The sequence below is a fragment of the Microtus pennsylvanicus genome, chromosome 3 (assembly GCF_037038515.1).
Source record: "Microtus pennsylvanicus isolate mMicPen1 chromosome 3, mMicPen1.hap1, whole genome shotgun sequence".
Taxonomy (NCBI): Eukaryota; Metazoa; Chordata; class Mammalia; order Rodentia; family Cricetidae; genus Microtus; species Microtus pennsylvanicus.
In genome coordinates, this window is record NC_134581.1 from 9,653,418 (window position 1) to 9,671,926 (window position 18,509).

An 18,509-nucleotide genomic window follows, 5' to 3' on the forward strand; every position below is an offset into this window, starting at 1 on the left:
ACTAACCTCATTTCTTTTGCAGATATATGCATAGTGTGTGATATGCATGTGGAGGCCAAAAGTCAACCTTGGATGATGTTCCTTATGTGTCACACACACACACACACACACACCTTTTAAAAGTTTTATTTATTTTGGGGACTGGAGAGATGGGTCAGCATTTAAAGCTCTGGTTGCTGCTCTTCCAGAGGACCCAGGTTCAGTTCCCGGCACCCACACAGCAGCACACAACTGTCTGTAAATCCAATTCCAGAGGATCCAACACCCTCATACAGATATACATGCAGGCAAAACACCAATGCACATAAGATTTAAAAAAGCATTTTAAAAAGACTCATTTGTTTCATTTATGTATTTTTCCAGAATGAGTTTACATGCACACCATATGCACGACAGTCTCTGAAGGCCATAAGAGGGAGTTGGATCCCCTGGGACTAGATTTCCAGGTGGATGTGAGCCTTCATGTGAATGCTGAGAATCAAACCTGTGTCCTCTGCAAGAGCAAAAGAGCAGTGTGTTCTCTTACCCGCTGAGCCACCTCTCCAGCCCCAATCCATCCCACCTGCCATCACCATGCATAAAACAGTGTGAGACTCTCTCTATCCTGGAATTCACCAAGTAGGTGAGACTGGCTGACCAGCAAGCTCTAGGGCCTGCCTCTACCTGTCACTCCTGGGACTACAAGCACGTGTGCCCGCACTTCCAGCTTTGCTCTGATCTTTCCTCGTGATTAAATCCAGTACACACTTAGATGGGAATACCACAGGTGTGAGTGACAGTCTGCTCAGTCCATGACATCAAGAGGTACACGATGCCCACCGACTTCATGGGCGTTCCTCCTGCAAAGTTATGGAATTCCAGTGGAGCACGGCATTTCCTGGAAAGTCTCTGAAATGACGTAAATGATCTTTTTCTTATCCTACTTGCACCCACTGATCCTAAATCCATTGATGATTCTTTCCTAAAATAGCCATACTTAATTTAAAAGTAATAGAATAATTAAAAGAAATAAATGATAGGTAAACCTATGAAGATAATCTTATTAAAAAAAAAAGATGGGGCTGGAGAGATGGTTCAGTGGTTAAGAGCATTGCCTGCTCTTCCGAAGGTCCTGAGTTCAATTCCCAGCGACCACATGGTGGCTCACAACCATCTGAAATGAGATCTGATGCCCTCTTCTGTCCTGCAAGCAGACACACAGATAGAATATTATACACATAATAAATAAATATTTTAAAAAAAAGACGGTGTCATGGCCTTTTCTTAAGTAGCAGGAGAAAGCCACAAAATGTCCACTAAATTATTTAAATTTCTGTTGACTTCTAGGCACTCTGCACCCACGAGAGGCTGCGACTTATTTGCTTATCAGATAATATGGCCTTGTGGCCACTCCATTGCTCTATGTTCCATGTGAACAAACCCTCTGGGATCCCTTGGCACGTTGCTGCTCTTGACCAGTTCACCCTGGCCCTTGTGCCAATAAGGATGTACCTATCTGGAGGCTGGTGTGAAAGCTCATCTTTGTTTCAAAAGTTTTTATTTATAATTTTAAATTTCTAAAATCTGTTTTAGCCGGGTGGTAGTGGCGCACGCCTTTAATCCCAGCACTAGGGAGGCAGAGGCAGGCGGATCTCTGTGAGTTCGAGACCAGCCTGGTCTACAAGAGCTAGTTCCAGGTCAGGCTCCAAAACCACAGAGAAACCCTGTCTCGAAAAACAAAAAACAAACAAAAAAAAAATAAAATAAGATAAAATCTTTTTTAATTTTTAGTCATGTATGTGTGTGTTGGGGGTGTGAGTGTTGGAGCCTTGGAGGCCCGAGGCATCAGATCCCTGGGATCTGAAGTTACTGGCCATTGTGAGTCATCTGATATGGATGCTGTGAGCCAAACTTGAGAGTTCTTTGTAAGAGAAGCAAGCATTTTTGACTACTGAGCTATCTCTCCAGCCGCAGATGAAGGTAGAATTGTTTCGTTTTGAGGCAGGCACTTACTGTGTAGTTCTGGCTGGCCTGGAATTCACTTCGTCGCTATGTAAACCACGGTAGCCTGGAAGGTTTGTCAATCTGCCTGCCTGTTTCCTGAGTGGGATTAAAGATGTAAACCATCACACTTGGCTGTTTTAATTTTTTTTGTTTTGTTTTTCGAGACAGGATTTCGCTGTGGCTTTGGAGCCTGTCCTGGAACTAGCTCTGTAGACCAGGCTGATCTCGAACTCACAGAGATCCGCCTGCCTCTGCCTCCCGAGTGCTGGGATTAAAGGCGTGCACCACCATCGCCCAGTTTGCTGTTTTAATTTTGTATTCATATTTGGGGTAGGGCTGTCCCACAGCATCTGTTTAAACGTCAGAGGAAAACCCACAGGGGCCAGTTCTCTACTTCTACTATATGGGTTCCAGGCTTGGTGACAAATGCCTTAACCTAGCAACCACCTAGACGGCTCCATGATGTCCCTCCCATCTTTCTGATTTCTTCAGTTTTCTATCCCTTCGGATCTCAACTCTAAGTTCTGTTTGACACAAGGTCCTCAGGGAAGAGTTTCTTATATTTGTAGAAAATGTAGTTGGCAGGAAATCTAATTGAAATTGATTGAAACTATTTATCACCTTCATTATCTCATTAGTAGATTAGGAGATGACCATAACTCTGAGGCGCCTTCCATGCAAAGATGACCTTTGTTTTTTCCTGTGGGAAGCTGGGCTGGCCTTTGCCAGTAGAACATGTTGTCTGTGTTGATGTGGGATTCCCCTCTGTATGCTGTGAATATGTTTTATTACCATTGGCTAATAAAGATGCTGATTTGGCTTATGGCAGGGCAGAATATAGCTAGGCAGGAAATCCAAAGAGACAGGGGGGAAAAATGCAGAGTCTGGAAGTTGCAAGCAGTCACTAGAGAAGCAAGATGTGAGATAACAAGCCATGAGCCGGTGGTAAAATATAAACTAGTAGAAATGGGTTAAGTTGTAAGAGCTAGTTAATAATAAGCCCGAGCTAATAGGCCAAACAGCATGTAATTAATATTAAACCTCTGAATGATTAAAGTGCCTTCAGGACGAGGGGGGACAAGAAATCTCCAGTTACACTGTGTGTTTGGTTTTGTTTTGAAGATGGTATGTATCCTGATGTTCTGGGCCTGAAGGTCCTGCTTGTGATTGTTCATCTTCAGGTTTTTTTTTTTTACTGGATTTAGAATCACCTAGGAGACACACCTCTGGGTGTATCTGCAGAAAGAGTCTGCAGGAAGGTTTAACCAAGTGGAGAAGACTCACCCTGGACGTAGGTGGCATAAGAATAAAAAGGAGAAAAATCAACTGCATACAACCACTTCTCTCTGCTCCCTGCCTGTGGACAGCATGTGGCCAGCCGCCTCATATTCCTGCCACCGTACCTCCCCTGTCATGGCGACTGTATCCCTTCTCAAACTCTGTGCCAGTGAGCCCTCCCCTTGTCACGTTCTTTTGAAGCAACAAGAAAAATAACTAACACACAGCTTTTGCCCCTCTTGGTAGCCAGAGCCCACCATGCTGTGAGAGAGTCCAGCTTCATGGAAATGCAGGCCAAGTGTGAATGCTGTAATGTGTATAGGAGGGGCACCTTCTGTACCACCTATGTCAGGCAGTTCCCAGCTGAACATGCTTCCAAACCCACACAGAACTGAAGCTCCTCCATGCCTAGCCTTGCTGCAATTCATGGCTGACTGTTTCCTGAGCAAATAAAATGGTGATTTTTAAGCTACTGATGTTTGGAATATCTGCGACACTGTAATAGATAGCCCAAACATGTATATATCTCCACTATAGAAAATCAGTACAATTGATTGGGACCTAGGTCAGGGTATTTGTGTCATAGGCTGTATGTGTGCATTCACTGGGCCTGGGAAGATGGTTGGTAGAGAAGAAAACTTGCTGCATAAGCCTAAGGACCTGAGTTCAAATCCCCAGCACTCATATACAAAGCTGGATCCGGCCACAAACTCATCTCTAACTCTAGTGCTGCCAGAGGTGGCACAGGGGGTCACTGTGGTTTGCTGGATGCCAGCCTAGCTCCAGGATCAGGGGAGACACTGTCTCAGGGAAATAATGCAGACAATGACAGTACAACACTGAACATCTCTTCTGGCTTCATACACATGCACACCCCCACACACCACGTAACATTCATATATGCCAGACACATTTACACACCCATGTATATGCACACACACCAAGAAAATGGCATATATTTTTATTTTACTTTTTTTGATTTTTTTCAAGACAGGGTTTCTCTGTGTAACAGTCCTAGCTGACCTGGAACTAGCTCTTATAGACCAGGCTGGCCTCAAACTCACAAGGATCCATCCGCCTGCCTCTGCCTCCTGAATGCTGGGATTAAAGGCATGCACCTGCACCACCACCACCCAGCTTATTTTACTTTTTATAAGGTTTATTTTTGGGTTTTGTTTTGTTTTTCGAGACAGGCTTTCTCTGTGTAACCTTGACTGTCCTGGAACTCACACTTATAGACCAGGCTGGCCTTGATCTTAGAGATCCACCTACCTCTGTTTCCTGAGTGCTGGGATTAAAGGTGTGCACCACCACTGCCTGGTTTAAGATTATTTTTATGGTGCTGGGTGGTGGTGGCAGCACACACCTTTATTACCAACCCTCAGGAGGCAGAGACAGGGCAGATCTCTGAGTTCAAGGCCAGCATGGTCTACAAAAACAAGTTCCAGGACAGCCAAGGCTACACAGAGAAACCTTGTCTAAGGAAAAAAAAAACAATAAAGATTTATTTATGTGTGACTGTGTCTATGTGAGTGCAACCACAGAGATGCAGGTGCCCAAGGAATCCAGATGAGGACATTGGATCCCCTGGAGCTGGAGTTACAGACAGTTATGGGCTGCTTGACATCAGTGCTGGGAACGCAGCTCTGGTTCTCTCTAAGAAAAGTACTTGGTCTTGGTGGCTGAACCATCTCTTCAGCCACTTATTTCACTTTCCTAAAGAAAAGCCAGGATTCTGAGCCATCTGGCCCACGTGTCTCTGAAAGGGAGTCTCTTTGGTATTATAGAAATGAAACTGTTGCCGGGCGGTGGTGGCTCACGCCTTTAATCCCAGCACTTGGGAGGCAGAGGCAGGTGGATCTCTGTGAGTTCGAGACCAGCCTGGTCTACAAGAGCTAGTTCCAGGACAGGCTCCAAAACCACATAGAAACCCTGCCTCGAAAAACCAAAAAAAAAAAAAAAAAAAGAAAGAAATGAAACTGTCAAGACTTCCTGTATCGGCTATATTGCACACATTACCTTAGACTCCTCCAGGTACTCACGTCTCTCAATCCCCAGCAGCAATAGCAGTTGTTGCTGCACGCCTTTAATCCCAGCACTCAGGAAGCAGAGGCAGGTGGATCTGAGTTCGAGGCCAGCCTGGTCTACAGAGTGAGTTCTAGGACAGCTTGGGCTACACAGTGAAACCTTGGAGAGAGAGAGAGAGACAGAGACAGAGACAGAGACAGAGAGACAGAGAGAGTGAGAGAGAGGTGGAAGGGGCTGGGAGGGGAGACTGGATCTCACTCTGTAGCCCAGCCTGGCCTGAACTGTTTCTGGAGGGGCTCAGATGACCTCCGACTATTTTTTAAAGCTATTATGCCTTCACTTTGTTTGTTTGTTTTTTCGAGATAGGGTTTCTTGGGCTGGAAAGATGGCTCAGTGGTTAAGAGCACTGGCTGCTCTTCCAGAGGTCCTGAGTTCAATTCCCAGCAACCACATGGTGGCTCACACCATCTTTCGTTGAATCTGATGCCCTCTTCTGGCCTGCCAGCATACACGTAGAGCATTCATACATAAAATAGAAAGAAAGAAAGAAAGAAAGAAAGAAAGAAAGAAAGAAAGAAAGAAAGAAAGAAAGAAAGAAAGAAAGAAAGAAAAGAGACAGGGTTTCTCTGTAGCTTTGGGGCCTATCCTGGAACTCACTTGGTAGACCAGGCTGGTCTTGAACTCATGGAGACCCGCTTGTCTCTGCCTCCTGAGTACTGGGATTAAAGGTGTGCACCACCACTGGGTGCCTTCGCTTTGAATACCAAACTGTATTTTGATCAGATTATTTCCTTCCCACTTGGTGGGTTCAGAAAAAATGTCTGTTGTTACTCTTTTGGGCCAGTGGTCCATTATCCATCAAAGCTCTTACCTTGTTTTGTTTTGAAACACAGGTGGCACCACTGAGGCCCTGCAAAGTAGAGCCAAAACTTCTTGGTAATTACACAAGCACCCAGGCTTCAGTTCAGCTTTCACCTGACGGTCACAGCGCTGCCACACAGTGCGATGCCCACCTCCTCCTCCGTTACCCCAGGCAAGCACTGTTAGCTTGTCATAAACAGACGGTCCCTTTGTAACTTGTTTGAAACATTTTTTTCCCTCTCCAAGGCTAATGAAGACGGTCACAATGACACATACATCTTGACCAGGGATCCTGACCGTCTCCCCACCTTCCATCTTGCGCTCTATGCTCCAGCTAGTCCCGGACAGAGTTGTGAAGGGCGCCTGGAAGCGTTTGGTTCTCACAGCCCCGCAATTTAAGTTGGTTCCTCAAATTGTTCCCGACAGGAGGGACAGGAAACAGCACCCGGCTTTGGTGGCGGCTGCAGCGAAGCGGGTGATAACTGTCCACTGTCCAGGCGGCCTCGCATCGATCCCGGGTCTAAGGTCCGGCTGGATCACAATTACAATCTCCCTCCGCCATCCGCCTGGTTGTCTGAGTCCCAGAGTCGCCACGTCCCTGGAGGCCCGGGTTTCCTTAAGAGGCCCTGCTGCTAGTCCGGCCAGGTGGGAGGAAGCAGGTCCGAGTCTGGTGGCCCTAGGTGGGCGGAGTCTGGTTGCGGCTGGAGCTAGGAGGTGCCGCTTCCCTGGCGCGTCCCTGCACCCCTGCGAGCTCTCAGTCCCCGGGCGACAGGTGCAGTGGCCGCGCGGCGGCGCCCCCGAGGGGAGGTCCCCGAGTGCCCGCCCCCACCCGCCCCGTCTACGCCCCTCCTCTCTCTTCCCCTCCCCCGCCTCCCTCAGCCACCGGTTGCCAGCGATCCTGCTGCTGGGTCCCCGCAGAGCTCCGGAGCGCGCGCGCCGACAAGTGGGGACACTCGCGGGCCTGACCCCGGAGGCCACCCCCGGCGCGCCCGCCACCCACCAGTCTCGATTCCCTATCCCTGGCCGGCGACCCTGGGCCCAGGGAGCTCGCTGAGTGGGGGTAGGGTCCTCGGGGACCCGGACCAGCTCCGGGCGCGACGATGGAGGAATCGCAGCGCCCGCGCTCGCACACGGTCACCACCACTGCCAGCTCCTTCGCAGAGAACTTCTCCACCACCAGCAGCAGCTTCGCCTACGACCGAGAGTTCCTCCGCACCCTGCCGGGGCTCCTGATTGTAGCCGAGATCGTGAGTGTCGGGCCAGGCCGGGCGGTGGGAGGCAGGTGGACCCGGCTAGCTCACGCGTCTCCAGCTCCGCCCACCGAGCTGGCTCCGGTCTTCCCGCGGGCTCCGGGAACGCTCTTGAGCTCAGCCTCGACTTCTTTGTAAAGTGCAAAACTCACATCCAGGTTCTTTCGCCTTGGGCTCTCTTGGGGACTGACGGTCGTGACCCTCATGATGTCTGTTGCGGGCTGCTTCCTAGCTTGCTGTTTTCTTTCGAGGATGGTGGCCTATCCCGGGAGCCGGATACCCGGTGGGCGTTTATTGATCTTGAGTGTCTGGAACACCTAGGGCCTCCCTCACCTGATCTCCACGTGCATGGGTCCCTGAAAACAAAGCTTTTCTCAAACTGACTCCTCCACAGTGCTGGGCTGGAACGCAGAGCCTCACGTGCTAGGCAGATAGATGCACTACCACTGAGCCGCTCCCCCAGCTCTAAAAAAATTCCCTAATGTTAGTTATAAAGGGGAGAAAATTTTCATTTTCGCAGTTATCTTCCTGTTTGAGATAAATCAAGAACATTTGCCTCAATAAATCCTGGGAATCTCAGCCTCTTTGAGAACCTAAGTGATTCTGTACCGTTCTGGAGTACATCCTGGTGGGGGCTGGGCACGTGCCTGGGAGGGGGCAGGGCTTGCGCCTTCTCTCCCTTGGAAGCCAGGCCTTCCGCCTGGAGTTCTGTTGACAACTAGTGGCGGCCACTGTCTATTGTCTTAGCCCTCTGCCAGGGTGTCAAGTCCTGAAGAAGTTTCTGAGCTCGTGTAGTCCCTGCAACGCTCCCCTGTGAAGGTGGTTGCAAGTAAGCTCCTTCTACACTTGAGGAAACTGGGGTCCAGAGAACGGGAGGGGTAAAGCTTACTCGTGGTGGTGGAGCTGAGATTCAAACCCATGCCTGCCTGCTTTATTCTTGGTCTCTATTCTTATCTAAGGAGATTCGAGTTACACTGTCTAATGGGGGTTCACCTTCTGTTGCATCTCCGGACCCAAGAAAGCATTTGTAGAATTGAAAACTAGCCCATATAAAGGCAGGGGAGGGGGGGCGGGGGCGGGGCGATCGTGGTTTAGAGCGAGTCGGGACTTGGGTGGACTCTCTGAGAAACCTTTAGCAGCACCTGTATGGATCCTGAGAGCCTGCTGGCTTCACAGCCTCAGATCCCAAACCCACCGAGTCAGCTTCCAAGTGGTTCCCTTGCACAGAAAGCCAGGAAAGTGTTGGCTTAGTTCAGTTCCCAAGAAGTTGGCATAGCCAGCCCTGAGGGTATCTGCAGCCCCAATAAATGGCCGAAAGTATTGGAGTTACCGTGCAAGGCCTGGCGTTAAAGAGCTCCACAAATATTTGCTGTGTGAGTGAAGGAGTTGGCGAGCTCTCCTGCTTCAGCTAAGCAAACAGACGCGCAAGAGACGGAGCTGGGCTTCGGCGGGGCAGGCCTGGACCACCACCACTTCTTGTTTTCGGATTTATACCCACATGCTCTCTGTTGCATCCTTTTTAGAAAATATAAGAGCAAAAGAAGAACCGTAAGGACTGGTCATCCCAACGCTAGAAATAGCTACTGTTGACGGGTTGCCGTGGGTCTCTAGATTGCAGCAAACTTTTTGAGAGATGGGAAACCTTGCAGATAAAACCATCCTCAGTATGAGTGTGCTTGGGCGTGTGTGAGTATGTTCGCTCACCCAGGCACTTGTGGAGGCCGCGGAGCGACCTGGAGATGTCTTCCTCTATTCCCCTCCTTCTTTATTTGGGAGGGGGAAGTGGCATGTGGAGGTCAAAAGACAGCTTAGGGCAGCCAATTCTCTCTACCATGTGGGTCCTTGGGACTGAAAGGAAGTTGTCAGGCTTGATGGCAGACACCTTTGTCCACTGAGCCATCTTACCAGCCCTCCACCTTATTAATGTCACTGAACCTGGACATTTGGTGAGCCTTTGGGATCTACCTGTCTCAAACCCTGAACACTGGCATTATAGGTGGGTACCACCGCACCCAGATTTTTCATGGGTGCTGGGTATCCAAACTCAGGTCCTTATGTTTGTGCAGCAAGCTCTTTATACACTGAGCCATCTCCCCAGTCTGTACCCACCTTTGCTGGACAGAGCTAACTGTGCCTGTTTTAAAAAGTCAAATAACCCCTGAGTAGGGTGATGGTGGTGCACGCCTTTGATCCCAGCACTCAGTGTGCAGAAACAGGTGGATCTCCGAGTTTGAGGCCAGCCTGGTCTACAGAAGGAGGTCCAGGACAGCTGGGACTACACAGAGAAACCCTGTCTTGAAAAACCAAATAAAGTGAAATAATAGAGAACAAACCCCATTTCACAGTATCTGTCATTCAAGTTGCTTGCCTGGTCTTCTGTTGGGGTGGGGAGAGGAGTGGCTGCCACTCAACGCAATGCTGTGCCACAGCAACTCTTATGTTGAAACCAAATTATAGGGGCTCCTTTTCTTTTACAGTTTTATTACAAGCTAGTAACAGCCCCATACTTGACCTGTGAATTGTAGGATGCTGCAATCTTTGTAATGATTACAAGCACTTGAAACAGAATCAAAGGGATTGCAACAATCTCAGTTAATTGAACCCTTCCTGTTATTGGTGACTTTCAAATGAATTGTGGCATCCATGTAATAACGTTTGGTCCCCTTTTTATTTACTTAACTGTCACAAGCAAACATGCCTGAGGAAGCACAGATTGGGTGAAGGGGGGGGGGGGGCGAGGTCTAAATCAGCACCTTGTCAGCTCCTTCTCAAAAGAGTGAGCGGTTTTCACTTCGCTGAAGTCTTTGCAGGAAACTCAGAAAAGGCCAGTGAGGAAGAAGAAACTTTAAAAGGATGAACTATTGCCCCCCCCCCACCAGGTGGTTCTTCCAAGACATGGTGCCCTGCCACATCGAGAAGTGGAGAGCGTCTTGAAGTCGTGATTGTCATAGTGCAGGAGATTGTACTGCTTGGTTAGTGCCCCACGCAGGCTAGGGATGCGAAACGTCTTGAAATGTGTGGGATGGTTCCAGGACAGAGGTATGCCGTGTGCCTACTCGTCGTGGGTGGGCTCTGTTGGTGTACCATTATCGTTCTTTACCCCTCGGGGTCCGTCGTTCTGGAATGTCTTAAGAGTTATATGCTACTATGCATACTTTTTAGAAAACACAGCCCCATCAACGGCTTTGCTTGTTTCTTGCTGTGGCTCTGGTGGTTCATGGCTTGTGCACTTGACAGGATGTCATGACCTGGGAGACAGGCCTCTGCTCGTCTGCGAGGGAGTTTCTAGATTGGGTGGATGGTGATGACCGAACTCAGCCTGAGTGTAGCAGCAGCATCCCAGGGCTGGGATCATAAGCTGAGTGAGATGGAGCCCGAGAGCTGAGCACCCGTGTTTGTTCTCTCACCCCCTTCCTGGCTGTGGGTGCAGTGAGGCCGGCTGCACCATGCTTCCCTCCCCACGATGCTCTGTACCCTAGAACTGTGAGCCGAGCCAAACTCTTCCTCCCTTGGTTGTGCTTCTCTCTGTCTCAGCAATGAAAAAGGCAATCGATACAATGACCATCCAGACTCGTACTGTTACTGTCTCCCAGATTCAGCCCCTTCTGCTCTGACCCAATAGGCTGACCACTGTGCACGATCTCATCTGCTGTTGTTTTATCCAGTGAGGCAGAGGGAGAAGAGACTGGGCCCAGGCTTCCTGTCTGTCCAGCGGAATGGCTGGCGGCTCTGTTCATCTGCTCCTTCATCTGGCTTTCATACTGTCCATTGCCCCTGATTCTCACCAATGGTCCCTTCCCCGTCTCCGCGGGTTTCTCGCACCCAGCTCCTTTCAATTACTTAATCCAAGCAGGCCCCTCCCTCCCAGTGTGGAGCGCTTCACAGATTTGCCTCTGCATCTGTGCACTGGAGCCATGCTGTCCTCTCTGTATCATTCCAGTTTTAGATTCCAGTTTTAGTGTACGAGCTGCCGACGTGAGCACCTGGCGTTTCTTGCTCTCACTGGATACCTTTTCTCATTAGCCCCATTCTCTTTTGTTTTCTGAGGATTATTTTATTTTCAATCATGTGTGTTCACCTGTGTTTGTGAATGGGTTGGTGCACATGAGTGTAGGTGCTCTCAGAAGCCAGAGGCATCAGATCTTCTGGAGCTGAAGTTTACTGGCAGTTATGAGGTAGCCAGTGTGGGTGCTGGGACCTGAGCTATGGTCTGCAAGAACAGCAAGTGCTCTTAACCACTGAGCCATCTTCCCAACCTGCTGTCATGTACTTTAATCTGTCAATTACTTTAATCATATTTGCTCCCCTTTATCCCTTCTTTCTTTTTTTCTTCATTCACTTATTCCCCTCCCCCCCTTTTCTTTCCTTGTTTTGTGAGACAGGGTCTCACCATGTGGCCCTGGCTACGCTGAAACTCACTTGTGCCTCTTGAGGTTGGAGATTGGGTTTAAAGGCGTTGTTCGCCATTACTCTATTCCTTTTTTTTGTTTGTTTGTTTTTTGTTTGTTTGTTTTAAGACGTAGTTTCTCTCTGTAACAGCCCTGGCTGTCCTGGAACTCACTTTGTAGGTCAAGACCTGCTTCTGCCCCTACCCCAGTGCTGGGTTTAAGGTGAGAGCCACTACTACCGGGCTCTTTATTCCACTTTTTTTGTTTTGAAGCATCCTTTATTACATAATTTCTACCTCCCTGACCAACTTGTTTTTGTCTTTTTTAAGAAGTATTTATTTATTTTTTTGTGCAAGAGTATCCTGCCTGCATGGGTATTTGTGCCTGGTGTCTAAGGAAGCCAAAAGAGGGAGTTAGATCCCCTGGAACTGGAGTTATAGATAGTTGTGAGTGGCCACGTGCATGCAAGAAGAGCAGCCATTTCTTAACCCCTTAAACATCTCTCTAGCCCCGCCCCTTTACTCCATTCTTTATGATCACGTGTATCCCAGAAACATCCAGACTCCTGCTGTTGTTTCCTTCTTTGAACAATATTTTTATAAAGATTTATTTTTTGTGTATACAGTATTCTGTCTACATGCATGCCTGAAGGCCAGAAGAGGACACAGATCTCATTACAGATGGTTGTGAGCCACCATGTGGTTGCTGGGAATTGAACTCAGGATCTTTAGACGATCAGGTGGTGCTCTTAACCACTGATCCATCTCTGTAGCCCTTGAACATTTTTGTTTGTTTTTCGAGACAACGCTTCTCCTAGCCTCCCTGGCTGTCCTTGAACTCACAGAGATCCTCCTGCCTCTTCCTCCCAAGTGCTGGGATCAAAGGTGTTTCCCACCACCTGGCTTCGAGCAACATTTAGCAAACATCTTTGAAACATCCTTAAGGCTAAATGAGTTGGGCTTGCCTTTGACCCAGCACTTGAGGCTGCAGGAGGATCTTTGAGAGTTCAAGGGCAGCCTGATCTACAGAGTGAGATTCAGGAAGCTCTGGCTCATTTTACTCTTAGAATACTTAGAATCACTTCTAAAGGATGAGGGCACAGTGGTACACGCACTTTGCAAAGGATGCCTGTGTGAGTGTGGGTAAGGGGTTATTTACTTGAGTAAGGACAACTTACCAGGGACCACACCACTAAGGAATAGGACTCCCCTCCCCAGTTAAATATTAGTTACCTATGGCTCTTTAGGGAGGGATGGGGTTTTGGGAAGGTCTCAAGCAAGTAGCCACAGCGGCTGTAAGTCTGGGAGTCCAGCAGTCATGTCCTCCAGGAGACAGACAGCATTTCATCCCTCTCCACCCATCCTCCAGCTCTTCCTTCCTGCCCCTACTCCTGCTGTCCCCTGAGCCTGAGCAGGGGAGATACAGATGTCCCATGTAGTGCAAAACATTCGTTTAACTGGTCATTTAGTGACAACACCTCGACCAGTTACTAGTCTCTGCATTCACCGTCACAAGCTGCAATAGAAGGCTCCAGACCCAGGCTGAGGGCAGCGCCAGTCTATGGGTATAAACAGAAGTATTTAGAAAGTTTGATACAGGATTGAGAATTTAGCTCAGTGGTAGAGCACTTGCCTAGCAAGCGCAAGACCCTGAGTTTAGTTCTCAGTTCCAAAAACAGTAAAAATAGAAAGCATGATACCATGTCCATCTATCAAAGAAACATTAGTGCCCCCCTGGGGTGGAGGCCGTGTCCTCCCTGGCCATGATTTCATGACCAGGGTTGGTTTTACTGAGATCTGACTCATTTGTAAAGTTGACCTTTTATAAGGTGTACAGTTCCAGGGATCATAGATGATTATAAGTTTGGACAAATTGTCCCCATTAGCTAATTAGAACGTCACCTCATTAAAGAGCATGGTACCTGCTAGCAGGCACTCGCCCTTCTTCCCGTTTGTCTGCCTGGGGGAAATCATTAACCTCCTTTCTGTCTTTGTGCATTTGCCTGCTTTGCACATTACATGTAAATGGAGTTCTGCACCACACGGTCCTTACGCTTCGAAGGCTGTCATCGTGTTTCCAATAATTATCCGTGCAGTCCATTAAATGCTTGCTGCACGGGCATGAGGACCTGAGTTTGGATCCCTGGCACCCATGTAAAAAGCTGAGTGAGGTGTCAGGCACCTGTAACCCCAGTGCAAGGGAATAGAGACAAATGGATTGACAAGCTTACCGGCCCGTGATGACCCCCAGGTCTAATGAGAGACCCTGTCTCAAAAAAAAAAAAAAGTGTGTAGAGCAATGGAGGAAGACATCTGAAATCAACCTCTGGCTGCTACATGTGTACTCATGGGCAAGTGTATGTGCACATACATGCATACTACACACACACAAGCATATATATACACACACACACGAACAGACGTCAAAACACCCGTTCTGTAGAGTGTGTGAGTGTTTTATTATTTCTGTAGTCAAATGCTACCCCATCCCATTAATGAGTGCATGACTTGGTTTTTGCATTCACTAGGGGGAAAACATTTGAGTTGTTTCCATATTTGACTATTATGAGCACTACTACCATGCACCTTAATGGACAGACTTCTGCAAAAGATGTGGATTTTGTTTGTTTGTTTGTTTTGCTTATTCTTTGGGGCATTTAGCTAAAGAAATGGAATCACATAAGGTTGTTAGGAATAATCTTAAGATGAGCCTCTCTGCCGACGGAAATGATTCCAATCAGACCAAATTAGACTGAAGAAAAGATGCCCACGTGTGATGCAGCGCTCCTGGGTGGGGGGACGGACAGCAAGCAAAACCCGAAGACCGCGTGTTTCTTCTCTGGGTGTGTGGGAGTGGTCCTGACCCTCCCTGGGGAGGGGCCAATGCTTAGCAGGCTTTTTGGAGGTGGAGTCTGCACCAAGGCAACTCCCAGGGAGAGGGGGCTTCCAAAGATGGATACCGGGCGACTCAGGTTGATGTCTTGAGGCTTCAGTAGACTGTTTCCAAGGCAACTGGATTGCTTGCTATCCCATCAAGGATACGAGGCCTTCATTTCTCACCAGGATGGACTTGTCATACTGTCGGGTGTGAAGCGATTCACCATTCTGGGTTTGCTTTGGTTTTCCATGCTGACCAAAATCCCTGAGCAATCTTCCTGTGTCTTTTTGCTTTGTGTGTGAGTGTGTGTGTGTATGTGTGTATACATATCTATATATGTATATCTATTTTTTGAGAAATGTTTATTTAAATCCTTTGCCAATTTGAAGATTAATTTGCATGTGGACGTGCATGTTGTTGGGGTGAACATGCCCTGAGTATGTGTGCAACTTCTAATGTCCACCTTATTTTGAGACAGGGTCTCTCTTTGGCCTGGAGTGTACAGCTAGCCTGGTGGCCAGTGATCCCCTGGAATCCTCCGATCTCTGCCTCCCCAGCTTTGGGATTTACAAACAAGCATTACCACAGTAGGCTTTTACCCCCCTAAATATAAATCCTTGTAGCCAGGAGTGGTGGCACAAGCCTTTAATCCCAGCAGTGGCAGGCAGATCTCTATGAGTTCGAGGCTAGCTTGGTCTACAAAGCGAGTTCTGGGACAGCCAGGGCTACAAAGAAAAACCGTGTCTGAGTGTCTGTAAAGCAAGCATTTTACTGACTGAGCTATTTCCCCAGACCTGGTTTGCTTTTTGTCCAGAGTTCTCTGTAGAACCAGCTATAAAGTCTTCAGCAGATCCACCCATGCCTTGAAAACTTTTCTCCCATGCTAGGAGTTGATTTTTTTCCCACTTTTCTTGATAGTTTTCTTTGACTTGCATTATGATAAAGTCCAGTTTTTCATTTTTTCTTCTTACAGGTTTATTTCTTCTTGTTTTATGTGTGTGGGTGTTTTGCCTGCATGCATGTATGTGTACCATGTGTATGCATGGTGCCTGCAGAGGTCAGAAGAAGGTGCCCCTGGAACTGGAGTTACAGATGGTTTGAACCACCATGTGGGTGCTGGGAACTGAACCTGGGTCCTCAGATAACCACTGAGTCTTATCTCTAGCCCCCAGTTTTTTCCTTTTGTATGTGCATCTTGTCATTTCCGGGAAATCTTTGTCTAATTAGGTCATAGACATTCGCTCCTGTGCTTACTCTCCTTCAGTTTTATATAGTACGTGGTAAAGATTCCACTTCGGTCTTCTGCACACGGTTTCCAGTTGTCCCAGCACTGTTGACAAGCCGCCTGCCTCAGCACAGATCAGCGGCTCTCATAGGAGCTGTGCTTAGTGGCGGGACAAATATTTGTTTGTTCCCTTGTTTATTGGTGATAGTGCCTCTTGTACTGCAGGCCTCAGCTCACTATGTAGCCAACAGTGATCCGCCTCCTGATTGCTGGGATTACAGGCCTGTTCCACAACACCTGTTCACATGACGCTGTAGACTGAACCTCAGCATGCTGGGCAAGCTCTACCAACAGAGCAACACCTCTGGTTTTGGAGATGAGGTCTCCTTGTGTAGCCCAGGCCTCAACCTCTGAGGGCCAGGATTCAACACCATGGGATCGTAACATTAAAGAATCTTTTTTTTTTCCTGAGATAGGGTTTCTCTATCTAACAACTCTAAGTCTCCTAGAACTCATTCTGTAGACCAGGCTGGCCTCGAACTCACAGAGATCCGCCTGCCTCTGCCTCCCGAGTGCAGGGCTTAAAGGCGTGCACCACCGCTCCCGCTAAGAATCTTAAAGGTTAAAAACCACTGTAGGAAACTGAGAGATCTGCTTATTTTACGGAGCTGAGTTTATTTAGACTTTGTAAAAGATTAATAGAATGATCTAGCTACGGTTGTGAATGGTTTGGCTTTGCAGCTGCAGTGGAAAGATTACATCAACTTCAGTCCTGTCAGGTTTGAGCCAAAGAAACCCTGAAAAACCTCGGGGGAATTGATTTTCCAGAGGTCCGAGTTTAATGACCTGAAACTCCAACCTTGTTTCTTATCTCACCTGCCCTTTCCTTCCCATATCCCAAATCTAATTATAAGAGGTTCCGTCTTGGGGGGAAAGAATTCAGAGGAAAGATAGTTGTATGTATTTAAAATCTGCCTTGTTTCTAGAGACAGCTGGAGGCAGCACAGAATTTTTGAAATGAAAGCTTTAGAGGCTGCGACATGAAATCTCTATCAGCATCTGAGATCATGAGGAGAATATTCACCTTGAGCAGGCTCACAGGGGCTTCTAGAAGCAGATGCTTCAGAGCTGCTCCTGGGTGGCCGTCACTGTGACTGTAGTCAAGATGGGGAGATGCTGTACAGCTCTCGACTCCAGGTTACCTTCACAAAAGAGGGGGAGAGCCTGTGTGCTGTGTTTTCAGTATCACAGGCAAGGCGTTTCCTTAGAGTTGGAGATGTTTGAAGATGTCTACCATAGCTATATCTGCATTGATAGCTATATAGTCTATGTTGAATCGTCTGCTGGGGTATGGGGGCATGGGTCACTAGCTCAGAGAGTTTGCCCTGCAAGCATGAGGATCAGAGTTCAAATCCCCAGAACTGTCACCTGTAATCCCAGGCTGTAGGGCTGTTGTGGGGCAGAGACAGGACACCTGTTCTCCGGCCTCAGTTCCCATCCCTGGATGCATATGCACATTTGCACCCCCCAAACTTATGTCAAAGGGCCTTTAGCTCTGATAGAACTTTCCAGGGGTTTCCTTTTCTTTCATATTCCACGTCATGACTTAATGTTTATACGGCCTGGGAAGCTAATGCCGGGCTTTGTTTTGTGTTTTGGTTTTTCAAGAAAGGGTTTCTCTGTAGCTTTGGAGCCAGTCCTGGAACTCCCTCTGTAGACCAGGCTGGCTTCAAACTCAAGGAGATCCGTCTGTCTCTGCCTCCCGAGTGCTGGGATTAAAGACGTCTGTCGCCACCACCCTGTGGATTTTTGTTTTTTAACTTTCTATTATGTAATTACGTTGACCTAACAAAAGGTGGGAGGCCAGGGCTAGGTTAAATGGTCACGGTAAGACTGATTGACACAACTGGGAGTCTCGGTAACAGCTCAGGTGAGAGTTGCGACTTGAGTTCTCTGTTCCCTGTCTTCCACAGCACTTGGAAACGGGCTGCTGTGGTTAATTTGCTGACTCGGGCAAGTGAGAAGCAGAGTGGTGTCTTTTCCCCGGCTCTCAGAACAAGGTTCCTCCCACCTTTCTGCTTTTTGAGACAGATCTCAGGTAGCATACATAGGCTGGCCTTGAACACATGATCTTTCTTCCTTCACCTCCCAAGTTCCGGGATTATACCACATCTGGCTCCATGTTTCCTCTGTTGACTGAGGTTTCTGTCCCGTCCTGTCCTGCAGCCTTTCAGTCCCAAAGAAACACACAGAGGTCTACATAATTATAACTGGTTGGCCTATTAGCTCAGGCTTCTTATTAACTCTTATATCTTAACCCATAATTTTTGTCTGTGTTAGCCATGTGGTTTGGTACCTTTTATCATCAAGGCATTCTCATCTTGCTTCCTCTGTGTCTGGACTGAAAACTGTGTCTTTCCTCTTCCCAGAATTCTCCTGTTTTGCCTTGTTGCCCCGCCTATACTTCCTGTCTGACTCCTAGCCAATCAGCGTTTTATTAAAATAATACAAATGGCGGGATTAAAGACCATTGTCCCATGGTATTTCTCCTTTTATCTGTTTAATAACTGGAATATTGTTAAGCATCAAAACGTGTGTATGTGTACCCGTGGGATGGCT

At 47.9% G+C, this 18,509-nt stretch overlaps 1 protein-coding gene across 1 annotated transcript in view; it reads left to right on the plus strand.

The window, feature by feature from the left end:
* The first annotated feature begins 7,028 nt into the window (after nucleotides 1-7,028).
* Cmtm8 (CKLF like MARVEL transmembrane domain containing 8) overlaps nucleotides 7,029-18,509 on the plus strand; it is a 54,582-nt gene continuing 43,101 nt past the window's right edge. Inside the window, exon 1 of the mRNA XM_075967688.1 lies at nucleotides 7,029-7,397. Within this exon, the coding sequence (XP_075823803.1) occupies nucleotides 7,251-7,397 (147 nt within the window). The 5' untranslated portion in view covers nucleotides 7,029-7,250. The remainder of the gene's footprint in view (nucleotides 7,398-18,509) is intronic.